The sequence below is a fragment of the Mchenga conophoros genome, linkage group LG22 (genome assembly GCF_057382185.1).
Source record: "Mchenga conophoros isolate Kocher_MC1m ecotype Shallow Benthic linkage group LG22, M_conophoros_male_GT1.1, whole genome shotgun sequence".
In the NCBI taxonomy this organism is placed as follows: Eukaryota; Metazoa; Chordata; class Actinopteri; order Cichliformes; family Cichlidae; genus Mchenga; species Mchenga conophoros.
This window is the reverse complement of record NC_140546.1, coordinates 33,813,910-33,831,390: the sequence shown is the minus strand read 5'-3', so window position 1 is coordinate 33,831,390 and position 17,481 is coordinate 33,813,910. Positions and strand designations below refer to the sequence as shown.

Sequence of the window (17,481 nt, the reverse complement as noted above, 5' to 3'; positions counted from 1 at the left end):
CTTTCTGCACGTAAAACTCTTTAACACTGCAGCTCAAGACCAAGCTACAGAAAAAAACAACACAAAACAAAACGGTGTGTGTGTCTGGATGCTAACTGCTGAGCTGTAATTTGAAATGGAAATGTACCTCCCAATGCAATGAAGCTAATGCATGTCATCGCAGGATAAGCGGGGCACTGGGTTAAATCTATTGTAATGTTGTCAAAAGAATAATTTTCTGTACCCAGTGTATACGTAAGTGAGCAAATGTTTAGCCTAGACAAGATATCATAGGGAATTTAGACCATTCACTGTTCCTCCGCAGGGATTAGTGGAATTAGGCACAAAAGCAAAGTATCAAAACTCATGGGTAATTCAACAAGCTCCACAATACTGAGTTTACAGAGTGCTGCTGCTTAGCCTGCTTTATTGTCGCGTTGCAGCTGCGAGTACGGTACAGACAAACAGCAAACGTCGCCACTGCCTTTAAAAAGCAGACAAATTTAATATACAGGGGGAAAATACACACAACAAATGCTATGAAAGAGTGGGAGTGATAAGTCTTTTCTCTTGTTGTCTGCCCATTCACGGCAATAATCTGAGAGAGGAAGCCGATTAGGAGCGAAGGGGAGGTTTGCGGTACGGTGTTCGCATCGATGGCTCTTTTCAGCCATTTTGAAACAATGTTTATCCACGGGTTTGTTATAGCGTCGAAACTTAGCTTAGTTTACTGCTGGGAGAGTCCTAAAGGCGGGCTGAGGACTCACTGCGTCTTTGTTCAGCATCCATTGAGGCACGCTGGTGTGTTAGAGAGGGGCGGAGAAGCTGCCCGAAATATCAGATCTTGGGGATTTCTGTAATTTGTGCCGTTTTCAGAATATCTGGGAAAATGTTGCGGGGAATGCACTCCGCGAATGCTTGTTGAGGGTCTATGGACTCACTGACTGGATATCGCGAACACCATTAACCCATGATTTGACATTTTTTATGTGAAAAATTACTTTTTGTAGCATGCAAACAGTTAGAAAACTATACTAATCAGTTTTTGTTTATTAAGCCATGAAAGCCTTGTGTACTTACTAAGAGACAGTAAGAAAGTAAAAATTCCAATACAAACAACTTATGTCTATCATATTCTAGACACAGCATCAATTTAAATGGGTCTAATACTAAACTACAGAAAAAAGGCATCTTTATGAGTTTTAATTACCCAGATATTTGGTTAAAAGGGACCTATTAGTTCGGTGGCCCAAGCAGATCAAATGCACATGAGCAAAAAGAGAAAAATGCTGGAAAAATACACAAAACACAACAGAAGTTGAATAAAACAGAAGTGTTTTTGGAAATTCATCAACGTGATGGAACAACTGAAGTGACAGAGGCCAAAAGAATCAAAGGTTTGTACTGAGACATGCTTTCTGTCTCTGAAATCACTTTTGTTATGTTTTGTGAAGTTTTGGGATTTTTTTTTTTATTTTTTGAGTTGAGTTGAGCAGTGAGTACCCCACAGACCAGTTGTACCACATATTTTAACCCTGCCTCTAGCTGACAATATACTCTCTGCAGGTAAATGGGCACTCTGTAGCTACCAATGAACAGATGAGCTGCTAGGACAGCTGAACCATAATTTCCTCTTTAGCTGGATTTTGATAAATGTAACTGATAAGAGCAGTGGCGCACTCACCTGTGTGTGAAATAATTGAAACCTGGAGTATGGTGAACATTGATTTTTTGCTTTCCATGTCAACCAACCTTGGGCAGCTTTTGCCATACTACTGTGGCACATTTGTAGAAGACAATGCTAATGTGGCCAGCATTTTTATACAATTATTCTTATTCATTTTCCCCAATGGAGCTCTTGGCATCAAAGAGAAACAAAAACTCATGAAAGCTACTAACACGCTAATCTGTAAAATATTTACCTGGCAAACATTAGCATTAGAGGTGTTATTACCATGGGAATTAAACATGAAAAACCAGTGATTTAATATAATCTACTGTGACTTACATCCATTTCAATGACTACAGCACTACACAGCAGCCTCGGCTTATCAACACATTTTATGGCTAATTAAGGTTAGCTGACTAATGCTAGCAGCATTTGAGTTTCAAGTCAAATGCTGTAGCCAAGAAAAGCTACATTCTGGTTGCTCCCTTGCCACAACCCTAATTAACCCTCAAACATAACACAAGAAACATAGCAAGTGTAGTTGGTGCACTGAATGCCACATATATCAGTCATATTTGTTCACACTGCTTTTAGACAAGTTACCTGTTATAAAGTAAAATAAAATGACTGAAGATATTGACGTTAGCATTGTTAGCATTGTTAGCATTATCACTGTGAACATGTTAGCATGTTTTACCTCAAACTGCGGCACTGCCAAGGAAACACATAGAAAAGCTTTCCATTACCTCTAAAGGAGGTATCTTGGAGGTATCGAAAGATTTTTAAACAACATATTTTTAAAAATAGCTTAAAAATATGTTTAAATTCATAATAGAATGATATCATGGTATATGGTAAGATACACTAAGACAGGGTGAAGCCCCCCTCCCCCCCGCTGTCTTTACTTTGTGAATAATGATAGATGGCTCATGGGTCACATATCTTCGCAGATTAATTACACTTGAGATGCATGCACGTGCATGTACATACACTGTATCATTCTACCACACACACACAAAAACGCACACAAACAGTTGCAGAGTAATGTGAGTCCTCATTCATTTGCCCAAGTCGTTTAGGGTAATAGAGCTTAATGGAGTGTATTAACCCTGTCCAGCTTGCATTTCCCCTCCTCAGATGTGTGTGTGTGTTCACGCACATGCACAGGGAAAGGGGAAACCTGCCAACTGTTTATCTGCAAGAGACACACACACACACACTGGGGGAGTACAGATCTGGTTTCCCACTGTCACAGATGCTTACCCGCCTCTCCATTAGAGATGTGATTGGAGTGGACATAGAAAACCAGCAGCCTTGTTCCCATAGGGGCAATCTGAGGAAATTATTGCCCAGCTCCTCTCCGGGGAGTGTCAGCGCTCCAGAAAGAAGCACTTAATCGACTGCTATCACATGCGACTTCTCTGTTGGCTGCATTGCATAGCTTTTTGAGGCATTTGGTGTGGATTTATACTAGTGAAATGCGTTTGATGACACGTGATCAGTCATGGCACACAGTAAGGCTCTCACGGGAGCTGCTGAGCTCTCTAGATGTGGAATGCAGAGATCAGACAGTTAGCAGCATTTGCTGGGAAATAGATGATCAGTGGAAATGAAGATTGATGCCTTAGTTAATATCTTTTGTCTACCTTAATCCACATTTCTGTTTGATATATGGATAAAAACTTAAGATAGTGTCATTACTGAAGAAGACTATTTTTTTAATATTATCCTTACTGTATTTATTGTTTGGCCTCCTGCACTTTAGTAGCATGATATGCTAATTGGACAAAAATAATAATAATAAAAAAAATGGTGTGAGCTCAGCTGGGGTAGACGCTGCTGGTGGTCAAATTTCTTGGGAGGTCCATCCATGGATGTAACATGAAATCTGCAACCACACCCAAGTGAACAGCATGCAGACAAGTAGATCTACTGTGTCATCTTTAGTCACTCACACAGTTGTGGCTGACCTCCTCACCCTGGTCAATAACAACTGCAAACTGAGCCTGCTGCACCCTCAGGCTTACACCACCGCACACAAGCAAATACACACACACAGGCACCACCAGCATTGTCATAAGGGTGTAATTCTCTAGACTGCCAGAGGATGGCAGCTGAGGTCTAAGCTGTGGAACTGCAGAAGCCGAAACACCAGGGAAAATGTGAAATAGTGAATCTATTATCATGGTATTCCCCCTCATCCATGATTCTAAGGTGGACACATCAGTGCAGACTGATTACTCTGTGATGTTCTGTGATGTGATGATATAAATGCCACTTGTTTTGCACATATTCAACTCTGTATATTTTATATATTTTATTATTATTATTATTATTATTATTTTATTTTTTTACTATTTAATTTGTAAAAATGTGTATACACACACACACACACACACACACACACACACGTAGGAAAATATTTAGTATACACATCCAGAAATGCATACACTATTATATATTGTACATATATTTATTAGTTTCAGGTTGGCCATTCTTGTATTTTGCTCGTTTGTGTTGTTGTGTTTGCACATCTCTGTTGCTTGTGGGGCTCGCACACAAGAATTTCACTCGCATGTGCTGTGCCAGTGTGCCTGCACATGTGATGTGACAATAAAAAGTGATTTGATTTGATTTGATTTCTGATTCATTCTGAAATTTAGCCTCGGTTATCTTGTTTACCATTGAAATAATAACCAATATCCCAGGTTCTGTGTAGCAGCTCAAAAATGCTTCTAATATTTTAATTATTCAAGGTTATCCCACTTTGGTTTGAACCAACCTAACACACAGCTGGATAAAAAATCACATGAAATGGCTTTCCTTCAAAAGAAAGAAAGAGAACCGAAATATTTAAACTGAAATATTTGATTTTTGCACAATTTTGATAAAGACTGTGAGATCTGTGGTAATACCAAATAATAATAATGAGAGAGTAAAGCCCGTCTTTAGAAAATACAAAGCTTATTTCAGATGATACTGTCGGTCACATATAGGTTGAGTAATTGTTTTGAGACCAGTAGGGAGATATAAATGAAGACAAACCAAAGCAGTCCACGAGAGATAATGGACAAATAAATACAGGATCAATGGGCGAGTTAAGGCAGGTTAAAGTGTTTGTTAAAGGCTCTATCGGTCCCTGTGGACTGAGGCTTGCGGAGTTGAATAATGTATGTCCGCTCCCGAAGTAATGAAGTGGAAGTGATAGGGAGGAATACGGCTGGCCTCCCAGGACTCAACGCAAACTGTACACACTCTTAAGAGCTTCCTGTAGCCTAAACCTGTCTCGCTCTCTGCCTGTGTCTGTCCGTGTCTACCTCTTAGACTCTCTCGCTCTCTCACAAACACACACACACACACACGCACGCACGCACACACACACACACACACACACACACACACACGCACATGCTGCACATTGGCTAAGAGGGTTAGCTTGTCTCTGTTCCTCTGTCTTACATCATTGATGAGGAAGGCCAGGGCATTTATAGTATCCCACTCAGAGTTCAGCAGCTCCAGATCTTCCATGAGCCTCTTATTAGACAGGAGCAGAGAAGCAGCACGCACAGATAGCATGGCTGCTACTCAGTGGTCAGACAGGTTACTTGGTGTTGGCAGCCTTGTTTGTGGATCAGATCGAGCCTGGCTTGCACTTGTACTTGGTTGGTGCCATCGTGCTTAACAAGAGGCAGCCTCTGTAGACCGTGTCTTGTGGTGGAAAAGAAAGGGCTATTTTCTTTCCTCATGATCCATTTATTGCTTATCCTCTTCTGTCCTCTTCTTCCTCCCTGAACATTTCTGCTTTTTTCTCAAAGAGCAGTAGCATGAATGTGAGGTGGAAACGTTACCTCATTTCACCCTGGTTTTCATTGGTCTTGCTGGTTTAACACTGCGAGACAAAGAAGTCTAACAGGAAAATTTATTTTATTTTTATTATGTTTTACTTAACCTTACAGTATCTCAAGTTTTCCTTTTTTAAAAGTGGTTCAGATAAAACATTCCATATGATACAAACAGTATGTAAAGCAGCAGTGGCCTTCTGTCGGGGCAAGCAAGGCAGCAGCATTTGCCCAGTAAAATCTAACACACACACACACACATGCACACACAATTGCACACACACATGCACACACACCTTTTTCTGAGCTCATTAAAAAATCACATGATGTATAATAAAACACTGCCCGTGTGAATTCTTTCATTGTGTTTTGTAGTTACTTTTACTCAATGATTTTTTTCCTTAGCACTTGCCATTGTTAGTTAATTGTGAATAAGCCAAGTAGTGCAGCAAGGTGAAGAAAAAAAAAAGACAGGCAGTTCAAAATCATTAAAAAGGTATGTTTAAGTCATTATCTCTTCTTGCCTTTCTGTAAAAGTCACTGATGTAAAGAAACATTCAATTTTTCTGTCAAACTTGTGAAAAAGGCGTTAAAATAAACAGCCTAACATTCAATGAGTTGTTTTTTTCCCTTAAATGTTAGCCTATTAACTAAAACAATTAAGCTGGTGAGCTTAGCCTAACAAAAACACTAGAATCTATAAAATGGGGAAACAGCTAACCTTGCTCTGTCCACAGCCCAGTGGTAAAAATGTACCTACAAGTACATTTCAAACTAGCTACTTAGCATGTTTACGTAGCAAATTGTTCATGTGGTCACTTACTCTCATTGTTTGGCCATGCAAGCATGACTGACATGTAGATGTACACTATAAAGACTCATATACAGCATTTTCATGTAACTTGGAGCTGATTAAAACAATTCGATTGGTTGCTAAAATTATTGTGCATTAACTGTTGATAACACAAAAAGGTAATTACACCAGGGCAATATTCTCTCTTCAGATTCTGCCAAATATGGCAAAACGGATTAAACAGCGCTTCACAGTCCAAACGGATACCGCGAAAGCAACCCGAGTGTTTCTGAAGGCAAGTCAGTCACCTGATACCAAACAGAGCAGCTTTTCAGTTATTAAATACAAAACAGAAGGCAGAGAGCTCCACAAACAACAAATACTCTGACAGAGCATCTCATGGGAGGAAACACAGTTTGTTGTGACGACCATGAGTTCTAGCGTTTAGGCATTCATTGGCTGCAAAGGATCCATGTATTAAAAATATGGAAACTCAATAGATTTATACTTAAAATGATTAAAGTCTGCATTTCTGTCACATCTTTGATTTTTGGTAAAAATCCTTGATTATAAAAAGTGTGTGTGTACTTGCAGGATGTACTTAAAGGATATGATGAAATTATAGCTGCAGGTGGCAACTGGCACATTTTTGCATGCAATGTCTACACCATGTAACTTCGTTATTGTCATTTCATTGAAGTAAAAGAAACACAAAAACGGTTGGGATCAGTAATTTGTTTGTGATGCAGAAATTCACATAAACAAAGAGGAAAAAATATATATATTAAAAGAATATTTTGAGATAAACACAGAAAATTAATGATGAAAATTGGTGTGGCATTTACATGCATTTTCATGACCCTGCAAACTAATTATTTTAGTTTTCACTGTGGCGTAAAAAAAATGGATTAGAGGGATTCTGATTTCATTCTGGGACCTTCAGCACCAACCACTGAGAGTTAAAACCAAGTCGAAGGCTCAAAAGCATCTACATGTTAAACAGCGATTAAAATTGCATAGATTTCATACTTTAAGGTGGAAAATGTTCAAATGGGATGCGCTGTGATTGAAAGAAGTTGTGATTGTAGTTGTTTGGCCCTCCACTGCAAACACTTTGTGCTGTACTTAGCCCTCCTCCTCTCACATTAACATGCTTCTATCATTAACCCCCATGCCCCACCTACTGCATAATAGCTAGAGCTGCATGCAGGAGGGAGGAAATAAGAATGTTTCCTTTCTTTTTTTTTCCTGCGGAGCATCTTGAATGAATGATTGATGTGAGGGGAACGAGATCAGAAAGATATAATCACGGTCTAACGAACGCAGAGCCTTAAGAAATGTATACCACAGGAATGCCATGAATTTATAAACAGACCATATATTAATATATAAGTAGGTGTTTGAAATAACAGAATCTGTTGTGTCTATCTATCTATGTGCAGTTCATGCTTTATAATCATTATTTGTGGAATACTCTGGTACAGAGCTTTGAAAGTTTAATTCAGGCTCTGCAGAGTCTCTTCATTCAAATAAACGTACAAGTTATTTCCTCGTGTACCATCCCAAACAAACATTAAACACACCCGTGTTCATTGTCAGCGGATAAACAAATTGCCATTTTCCTTGAGTGACGTATGTTTTGTGTGAAGACGTGCAACGCCAGAGCAGGGAGATAACTTCATTTCCGAGCTTTGAGCATAGATGAGGGCGAGACAGTTAGTCCGTGTTCAGTATATGAGCACCTTTCATGGGACAAATGGAATGTCAATCAAGAGCCGGTACACAGATGCTTTCTCCCTTGTGGGGACTGAGATGCTTTCTGGTGATGCAGCTCTGTTGTTCCAGCCTTACTCTGGGTGCACTGGGAATATTTTGTCCTTTTACCCCTCCACATCCCCTCACTCCATTTCAGATCCCCTGACTATTAACGATTTCTTTAGCTCTCCAAGTTTGCCTCCTCTGGCTTTTCCTCTTCTCCACATCCATTTTTTCAAGTTGGATTTTTGCACGGAAAGTTTTTGTTTTTTTAAAACCTCTCCTTTCTCCCAGTGTTAGAGACTGTGGGAAAAGAAACAAAAAAGGTGAAAAACCTGAGATCGGCACTGAAGATCTTGACATTCAGAAAATATGTTCATATACAACCAATATGCACAACAAATATGTTTTAAAGGGAATCCAATTTCTTCTTCTTCTTAGATTTAGGCTGACATTTCTTGCAATCTGTATCTGAATCTGTGACCCTCATGATGCAACATTTTTCACCCTGATTTGCTAAGATATAATTTTCAGCATGCATAGAACAAATCTTCAAAGTAGCTCCAAGCAAACCATAAAGCTGCATGTGTACGTCCACAAGGAAGTAAAAATGAGACATAACTTTGTATGAAAAGCTACTTCTGTTATTATTGCTATGAACTCTAGACCCAGTTTAAGCAAGGTGATATTCTGAATCATTTTTTTTTTAGAGAATGTCAATCTCCTAGCTTGAAAATGTCGCTATAAATTTTCAGTCTGGCTAAAAGCAATTAATGTGGGTAGAAGTAAAAATCTGTATTCAAAAAGTGGACATAAGTTCTGTGTCTGAAAACCAATGCAGTTGCTTTTACGTTGTACTCTTTCTGATGGCCAGAAGGGGGCGACACCTGTCACCACAAAATTCATCTATGTGAAAGCGACACCTAGCTATCTTGTTATGTAGCCTTCACAAACACTTTCCTGACCAGTTTGTGGACTCGTTCAATGCTAATTTGTACATTACAGTGAAAATCTTGAGCGTTCATGTGATGATAAATGGATTAGCACAGTTGTCTAACACAGCGGTCTCCAACCTTTTTTCCCGCCACGGACCGGTTTATGCCCGACAATATTTTCACGGACCGGCCTTTAAGGTGTCGCGGATAAATACAACAAAATAAAACTAGTACCGGTACCGAAAAAAAGAAGATTTATTCATAACACACGTGAAAAGACCCAGGAAAACTGAGTTAACGATAAAAACGATAACAAAATAACACTGAAAACCCTGAAAACCATACATTTCACACCTGAGCCTCAACTCGCGCGGCCCGGTACCAAACGACTCACGGACCGGTACTGGTCCGAGGCCCGGGGGTTGGGGACCACTGGTCTAACACACCAGAGATCACTGGTTCAAGAATGGGAGGGGACACAAATCCCTGGAAAGGTTGTGTAAAGATTATCCTCTTATATAGGACTATGTGAGGAGGGTAGAGTGATATTTTTTCAGGCTGGTACTGATACTATTATTTGGTGATTTTAAAATTGAGTGTTCCGATATGTCAGCAAATATATTTATATTTTGTTGATGATGTTGCTGATGATCCTATATAAGCACCATTATATTTTTCTTTTCTTTCAGACACACAAAACATAAACCTAATAAACCCTAATATTTGTTATGTGTAGTTATCCATTTACTCACTCACCAGGTCAGATGGTTGTTGTGATTAAGGCGTTCCAAATACGTGTTGCTAACAGGGAAGATGAAGAGGTCATCTGGTGGCTGGAATATTCAACATCATCATTCCTAACACGGCTGAAGGGTGTTTCTTCCATCTCTTCTTTATGTTTTTAATTTTAATTTATCGGCTGACACAAATGCAGATACCAGTCGATTGGCAAATGTCCAATAATATCTGCTTGCCTATAAATTAGTCAGGTTCTGCAATTTTTAAAATAAAAATGTATTTATCAATTACATAAGAAGATATTATATGTGTGATGTCTGTAAAGTCCTAAAGTTGCAGAGATGGTTATACTGGTTGCATTTATTAAAGGTAGATTCAACATCAAATGTAAACCTGTCTCATATCACTGCATGATCATTTGCAACATTTTCTTTTAGAGAAACAAAAGAAGAAAACAGAAAACAAAGTCACCACTCTTTCTGCCCCTTCTCCTATCCTAATAATTTGCATACAGTCCCTAATATCTGTCCTCCTTTTCTTTCTTGTACATCAAAAACTTCTGTTCTGCCGGTGTGCCACAAATGTGTACCCAAATATTTTGGTACAATAAGCCTCTCTGTTATCCTCACAGCCCTTTCACACCTGCCCTTTTCCTCCTCCTCTATGATGAAAACCTTAAAGTGGGTTGAGAGAAAGAGAGAGGAAGGGGAAAAAACGTTTCCACTTCGTCGGGGCAGCTTAAGAGTTTGTTATTAAAAACATGACAACCCATTCAGCCACTAAAGGTGCTTACTCAAGGGAATGCATGGAATGTTTATTCTTTGATTAATTTGCTTGGAGGAGACCTGAAATTCCCCCACTCATGAATATATGGGTGACAGCGAGATTTCTCCGTGGTGACAAGTTATCTAAACAACAGGGCAAAACGATTATGCTAATATCAGGTTGTAGTCATCAATCATCGCGTGTCAATGTGGTGTCAACGCATCACGTTCCCGATCCCACCCCCTCTGGCCATGTGTGCCAGTGTAAATGCGTGCGTGGACGTGTGCAGCTGTGCGCCTGTGTTTATTGAGAGAGAGGAGAATTGATCACAACTCTCTTTACGCCTGGGGACTCTCGGGAGCATCGCTGCGCAGAGCTGTTCTCTTGGATAAGAGGCGAAAGGAAACTGGGAGGGAATTAATTAGGAGTGAGTTTCTTCATCTTGATATGAACACACACACACACACACACACACACACACACACACACACACACTCGCGCGGAGTCCAGGCTGACGTCAGACAGACGCGCCTTAAAAACCAAAGAGCGCATCACGGAGAGATGCGTGGTTTGATCACACACACAAACTGGCGTTGGATTGTAAGAGAGCAGGGACACTTTAAAGAGCAGGAGCAGTCTGGTGGATGAGGTGGAAACTGCGGGTGAAGCCGAGAAGTTACTTCGAAAGTCCGTCAGCGCTTGTGCGTAAAATGAAAGCGCTGCGTAAATGTCCGCGTGTCCACTTTTGGACGAGATGGTAGATGAAATTCTAATTAAAAACAAAAAAAGCTGCAAAGTTGACCGGAAAGTATCTCTGAACTAGTGTCAGGGCAAAATAATTTAAAATAATTTTTAAAAATCTGCGTTTGGTACGGATGCTGCTGGAAGTCGCTCCACATCTGCACTCCACTTATTTCCTCTTTGGTCACATTTGAACCATGGCTTACTCTCAGCTGGGATACTCCTACTCCACCACGCCACAGGTACGGGTAGTATATTGTTTTGTCTTTGATGTTATTGATGAGGGCCTGAGCTAAATAAGGAGGATAAATAGATTTTAACTGGTCAAAAAATAGTCCATCAACAAGTCCACAATGGAGAAAATGTGACAAAATCAGCACATCGGTGCTGTTTTATTCCAGCTTTTGTTTTGCTTTTGAGAAAATAACTGAGATTAAACATTTGCTCCTTTGTGAAAGTTAGGAGACATTTAAAGCGCCAGTGTACGTAAGAGAGTTTCTATACACACCAGATTCCCTTTCCTTTATGGATATCAGTGAGTTCGTTTCATACATTTTTCCTTAGTTTCTGATGACTTCAGGCTCCCTGGCCGGTTGCTTGGAGCCGGGAACCCCCCCGTCCCACCCGGTGCTGCGCTCACCGGGCCACCAGCTCACCCCAGGAGCAGGCATCGGAGTCTACAGCGGCCCTTATCCCAAGAGCCAGAGCTATTACAACACCTGCGCTGCGGACGCCGCTCTCTATTCCAGAGTGAGTGTCACACTTCACTTCTAACTCTTTAATTCTCGGATTTCAAAGTGTTCACTTCCGGATTTTTTTTCTTATTCGTTTTGCCCTTACAGTAAAAACGTGTAAAGATTGTCTCTTGTGCAGGAACATTTCTGAAAACACATAAATAAATAAAAGTTTGTTTAACCTTGATTAGGCATTAATTTCTTCAATATTTTCAGGGGCCACTAGATCACAAAGAAGGAGCTGCATCTGTGCATGTGGGGACATCTCAGACTCCTGCCTATTATCCTTATGAATACACATTTGGACAATATCCTTATGACAGATATGGGTAAGTGAACAAGAATGTTTTCACTGCTCTTAAATTAAAACATATTTTTAACATGATAACTGTAAAATATCTGTGTCAGCATTATCATTTACTTCAGAATGATGGGAAAAACCTGTCTGTAGCAGGTTTATGGAGTCAGTGTTATACTATAATAAGATTTATTATATTTATAGTGTTTTATTGTAATTTACTCAAATTTAATTGTAATTTATAATACCACATTCTTACGAATATCGAGTTTTCTTTCCCTCTGTTTTTCACTTACTTTTGGTATGAGCTAACTGTTTATTTGATTCTCATCATCTGGCTCAGTTATTCCTGCTCAGACGGCGCTTCGCGTCGTAAAAACGCCACCCGAGAGACCACCAGCACCCTTAAGGCTTGGCTGCAGGAGCACCAGAAGAACCCCTACCCCACTAAGGGGGAGAAAATAATGCTTGCCATCATCACCAGAATGACGCTTACGCAAGTGGGTTCTTGTAAAATATTTGATGTTTATCGGGAAATTTTTGGGTTCTGTTGCATGATAATGTGTCTGATTTTCACCTTTTCCTAATTCCATACAAATAGTACATTTTCCCACATTTCAACTTTCCTTCTCCTCCTTTTCTAACTTTAAGTTCGCTTCTGATTTCTCCTTCCTTCCCTCAGGTGTCTACGTGGTTTGCAAATGCACGCAGGAGATTGAAAAAGGAGAACAAGGTGACGTGGTCACCGCGGGCTTGTAAAAGCTCAGATGACCGAGGCTGTGAAGATGACAGTGATGAAGCTGAGAAGCCACTTAAAAGTGACAAGGAGCTTCCTGGTATGCAAGTCCTAAATCAGTCTGCCAGCAAAGTTTGCTTTGTTTCATGGTTTTCCGAGCTTTGACTGTTATGCACAGACTCTTTACTGTCGGTGTCGTTTGTTTTTTTCTCAGAGCAACAGTGCGCAGACCTGCAGAGTGATCTTGAGGACTTCGATCTGCTGGAGTCTGATGCTTCTGATTGTGATCCAAAGCCACAGTTTCTACCTGAGGACAATGAAGTGAACCCAAACACAGAGCTACCCCACGTGCATCTCGCACACAACCCAGATACACTGCACAGAAAAGAGAGACTGTCCCCTGACTGCCCCAAACTCACACCGGTCCAGCACCAAAGCAGCTCCTTCTATCTTAATGCAGACCTTCGAAGCACAGATGCCAAACCCAAAATCTGGTCCATCGCTCACACTGCTGTGTCTTTGGATGCCAGCTTGCAGTCTGAGTACCCGCCATGTATGCTGTCATCAACCGGTACTTCCTCGTCACCCGGGTATCCGACCAACATGGCACTCACCAAGACAGAAAGGCAACAGGAATCTCCAGTCGCCACACTCAGAGAATGGGTGGATGGCGTTTTCCACGGCCCTCCTTTCCAACAGCCCAAACCGGCTGAGGTATGGAAAGGCCTAAACGAAGCTACGATAGAGAGCAGAACACCTGGACAGTCCTTTGAAATTGGGCGGTCTGCTTCAGCTTTGTAGTTCATCAACAAGCCATCGTTGGGAGAGACTGACTTAAACTCGACTTAATGTGAAAGTCGATATTTTGACTGTGTGACTTGATCAGCTGACCGTTCACTAAGAGCCACTCCCTGTTTGCCTGTTGAAGTTTCCATTTTGTTTTAAGGCAGGACCGCCAGTTCTAGTTCAACAACTGTTTTTGCGGGCTTGAAGACAGTGGGTAAAAATGTCATGCTTAGAGTAAAATCTTAGTATCTTTACCAGCTCACAATCCAGACTGAGCCATGCTAACAAGCTTAAGTGAAGGCAGTGTCATCCCCCGTTGCACTGTTTTTCCTCGTTCAGAGAATGGTTTAAAAAAGACATTCCTTTTACTAAAGGCCCATGCACACTGCTTCAGGAAATCCAAAGCCCGGCAGACCCGCTCTGCATAGTCACAGTTGCTAAGCTATGATTGGAAAATAGTTTATTTTATTGAAGGAATTTAGTGAACGGTCAGTTATTGGTGTATGATCCTAATGTGGCAATTTGATATCCCCAATGCTCTCTTACAAGTTACAGACTGTTGCAAACTACATCAACGATCAACTGTCACGGCACACTTCTCTGCTCCAAGGCTGTATGATGCACACACATGAAAAAATACAGTGTTGTACACTTGCACGATAGCCTGCACATGCACTGAGTCACAGAAATAAAAGGCGTGTTACTTAGCATGGCAAAGTTCTCCGACTGTGCCCTTACATTAGCTGCCCACTGTCTGGAACCAATAGTAGAATCACGTTAGCTGATATAAATCCAGTTCAGGGGAAAGGGAATATACCTCGGCAGTTTTGGATGCGTGTGTGTGAGTGTGCCACAGACAGGGTATTTGTGTGTGTTTTGAAGGAAAGAAAGGGGGAATGTGAGTGGTATTCAGCCGTGACTAATGGAAACACACAGAGGAGGGTGCTGCTAAATTGTTAAATCGATGCCACTTCCACCTCGGCTCCAGATATAGCTGCAATCAGCGATGCGTCCCTTTTCATTAGACGGCTTTTGACTTTGTCAACCTGGGACTGCAAGAAAATCCACCACAAGCAAAATGCTTCATAAAAGCTCTTAAGTAATTTTAACTAAGTGTCACGTCTTTATCCCCTCTGGTGATTTCTTTTTCATGCAGGCAATAAATAGAAAAGATTGCTATAATAAACAGAAATCAGGCAGTTATCATTAGCCTAAATAACTTTTTTTTTAAGAAAAAATGCGTTTTCATCAACTTTAATTATTAAAGGAACCTCCACAAATTTCACAAATAAAGCACAACAAGAAACAGTGAAGAGCTGTTGTCTTTTTCCTTCACCCCCCCAACAATATTTCTGCTCATCCTGTTTTCGATTTAGTAGCAGTGATAAAGTATTTATCAGAACAGAGGAGGGATCTGCCTGGGCTTTGTATGGAATTAACCATTTCAAATTAAATAATTCAGGATGAATTCAACCGAGAATTTCATTCTGTTTCTGCTTCATAAATAAGTAAGATCTAAGATGATAAATAATGACATCTGACGTTTTATTTCTGGAAAGTTTTCTTTCTCCTGCTTGCTGGCGACTGGGATCTTATTTTGGTAGGCTGCAGATATATCTTTCATATTTTCGCTCAAATTTTTACATTTTTCAGTCCAAATTTAATGAACCAGAACAGGTACAATTTTGTTTCTGGTTTAAAAACAATCTTGAGGCAGATTTGACTTCAAAAGAAGAAGTACTAGTGTTGTGAAGGACGCTGAATGACAGCCAGATAAGAGGTTGGCTTTGTGCTAAGTGGGGAAAGAGATATAAGGGTATACTTGCTCTCACCCTTAGCCGTTTGAGAAAAAACGTTTTTCCTCTGGTAGAGAGAACAGGGAGTACGGGGAGAGGAATATGCATTTTATCAAGTTGTGTCAATGTGACTTAGCTTTGGTTAGGAAAAGGTCCAGCTTCCCTTTATATGTTAATTGGCAATTGTTTTCAATACAGTGTTTGTGCCTGTGTTTTCATTATATAATTTCATGAATAATATGCAAACTTATTGTAAAATTCAGACAAGCAACAACACATTTATTGTCAACTAAGGGTCAGCAGCATGAACCTGTGACCACAGTACTGACATGTACACTTAAAACTGACATGGCTAAAGGTTGCATACTTACACATTCAATCACTGTGCAACATTAGCACTCAGTGGAAATTTACGGCCACCAGAAACTGAGCGCATTACTCATTTCCTATTGTGGTCTAAAATAACTGCTAAGAAAATGATTCATATTTTGCTGATAAACACTCCACTGTACTCGCTAGCTGGTTGCAAGTCTGCCTCACTAAAATTGGCTCATTTTTTTTCTTTGTTACTCAAAGTAGAACCAAAATAGTAGGTTAGAGCTATAATCTTAAAAACCAAAATCAAAGAGCTGGAAAACATTTCAAATAGTCCAGCTCTTGGAAAGTGAACAATCTATTGATTACATTAGCATAGCCTTAGTACAAAAAAAAAAGACTTGAAGCCATCATACTTTGGTTTCTGGACTGCCTTTTTTAAGCCTTTGGTAATTTTGGTGTTACAATCCAGATTATTTCTTTTTCTAATTGTTTGGGGGGGGGGGGGGGGTCTTTTAATTTAAATACATTTTAACCCACATTTGGATGATAGAGTAGCTCTGGAGAGCTATTAGCTAACATTAGCTTGGTTAGCAAGGTACTACGGTAATTCAGTGCTAGCATATTGGATGGCAGTCTGATTTTGGCTAGCAGAAAACAGCTTTCAAACTGAATGAGGAACTGGAGAGACTGAACAACAAACATAGTGTGTCTTACGATGACTAAATGCTGAAGAAAAAACAACTGTCACTCAGATGCAGTTACAACTGATAAGATATAACTTTAAGCATAAAACAGGTTAGAGCAGGGGTGTCATACTCCAGTTCTCAAGGGCCAACATCCTGCTTGTTTTTGAGATATCCCTGCCCTACCAGCTGCTGAATATGTAGATCAGGTGTGCTTTGCCAATAAGAAGCTACAAGGGCAGTACAGTGGACCTCAAGGCCTGGAATTCGACACCTGTGGGTTAGAGGACTGAACTGTGTAAATTCATCCCCCATACAATGGCCAGAAAGAACAAATTAGCTATTAGAAAAAGAATTAGCTATAGAGAACAAACTGTTTTTTGTACATGTAAGAAAAGTTTTAATGCGGTATATCTGAACATTTTAAAAAAGGAGTCTATGAGGACTGACTACAGACACCATAAAACACTGATGTATCTTCCAAGTTAGGAAAACGAAGCCAATGCAGAAGTACCTTAAACTGCATTCTCTCTTATAGCAATGGTCCTACAGAATCTATGGGGGAAAAAGCTTTCAGCCTTGACCTCGGTAAACACTTTCCTGCTGAGCTTATGGGCTCACTCTTTTTTGGTCAGATTTAATAATAGTAAAAATTAAAAATTAACATTCTGCAAATGGTAAATGGAATGGTACTTACCACCATATAGCACTCACCACTTATAGCACCTTTCTACTCAGTAGAACAGTCAGGCTTTCTAGGGCAACTCTCATTCACACAGTGACAAACATACTCATACTGTGCTTTTATATATTCCAAAGCACTTTCTAACATTTACTCCCGAAAAATGCATCAGGATCCAAACTAGAGGATTCGGGGATTCAGCCAACGACCTTCTGATTAGCAGACAAACAGCTC

At 40.2% G+C, this 17,481-nt stretch overlaps 1 protein-coding gene across 2 annotated transcripts; it reads left to right on the top strand.

Moving 5' to 3' along the window:
* Positions 1–10,774: 10,774 nt before the first annotated feature.
* irx4b (iroquois homeobox 4b) lies at positions 10,775–15,081 on the top strand. 2 transcript variants are annotated; one of them, XM_085263178.1, is made up of 6 exons: positions 10,775–10,900; positions 11,779–11,964; positions 12,165–12,277; positions 12,590–12,746; positions 12,929–13,082; positions 13,197–15,081. In XM_085263178.1, the coding sequence occupies exons 2-6, from the start codon at positions 11,785–11,787 to the stop codon at positions 13,781–13,783; spliced, it is 1,191 nt and encodes a 396-aa protein (XP_085119304.1). In that variant the 5' UTR covers positions 10,775–10,900; positions 11,779–11,784; the 3' UTR covers positions 13,784–15,081. The 2 variants fall into 2 exon arrangements, with proteins under 2 accessions (XP_085119304.1, XP_085119303.1); XM_085263177.1 differs by lacking the exon at positions 10,775–10,900 and adding an exon at positions 10,936–11,456.
* The last annotated feature ends 2,400 nt before the right edge of the window (positions 15,082–17,481 follow it).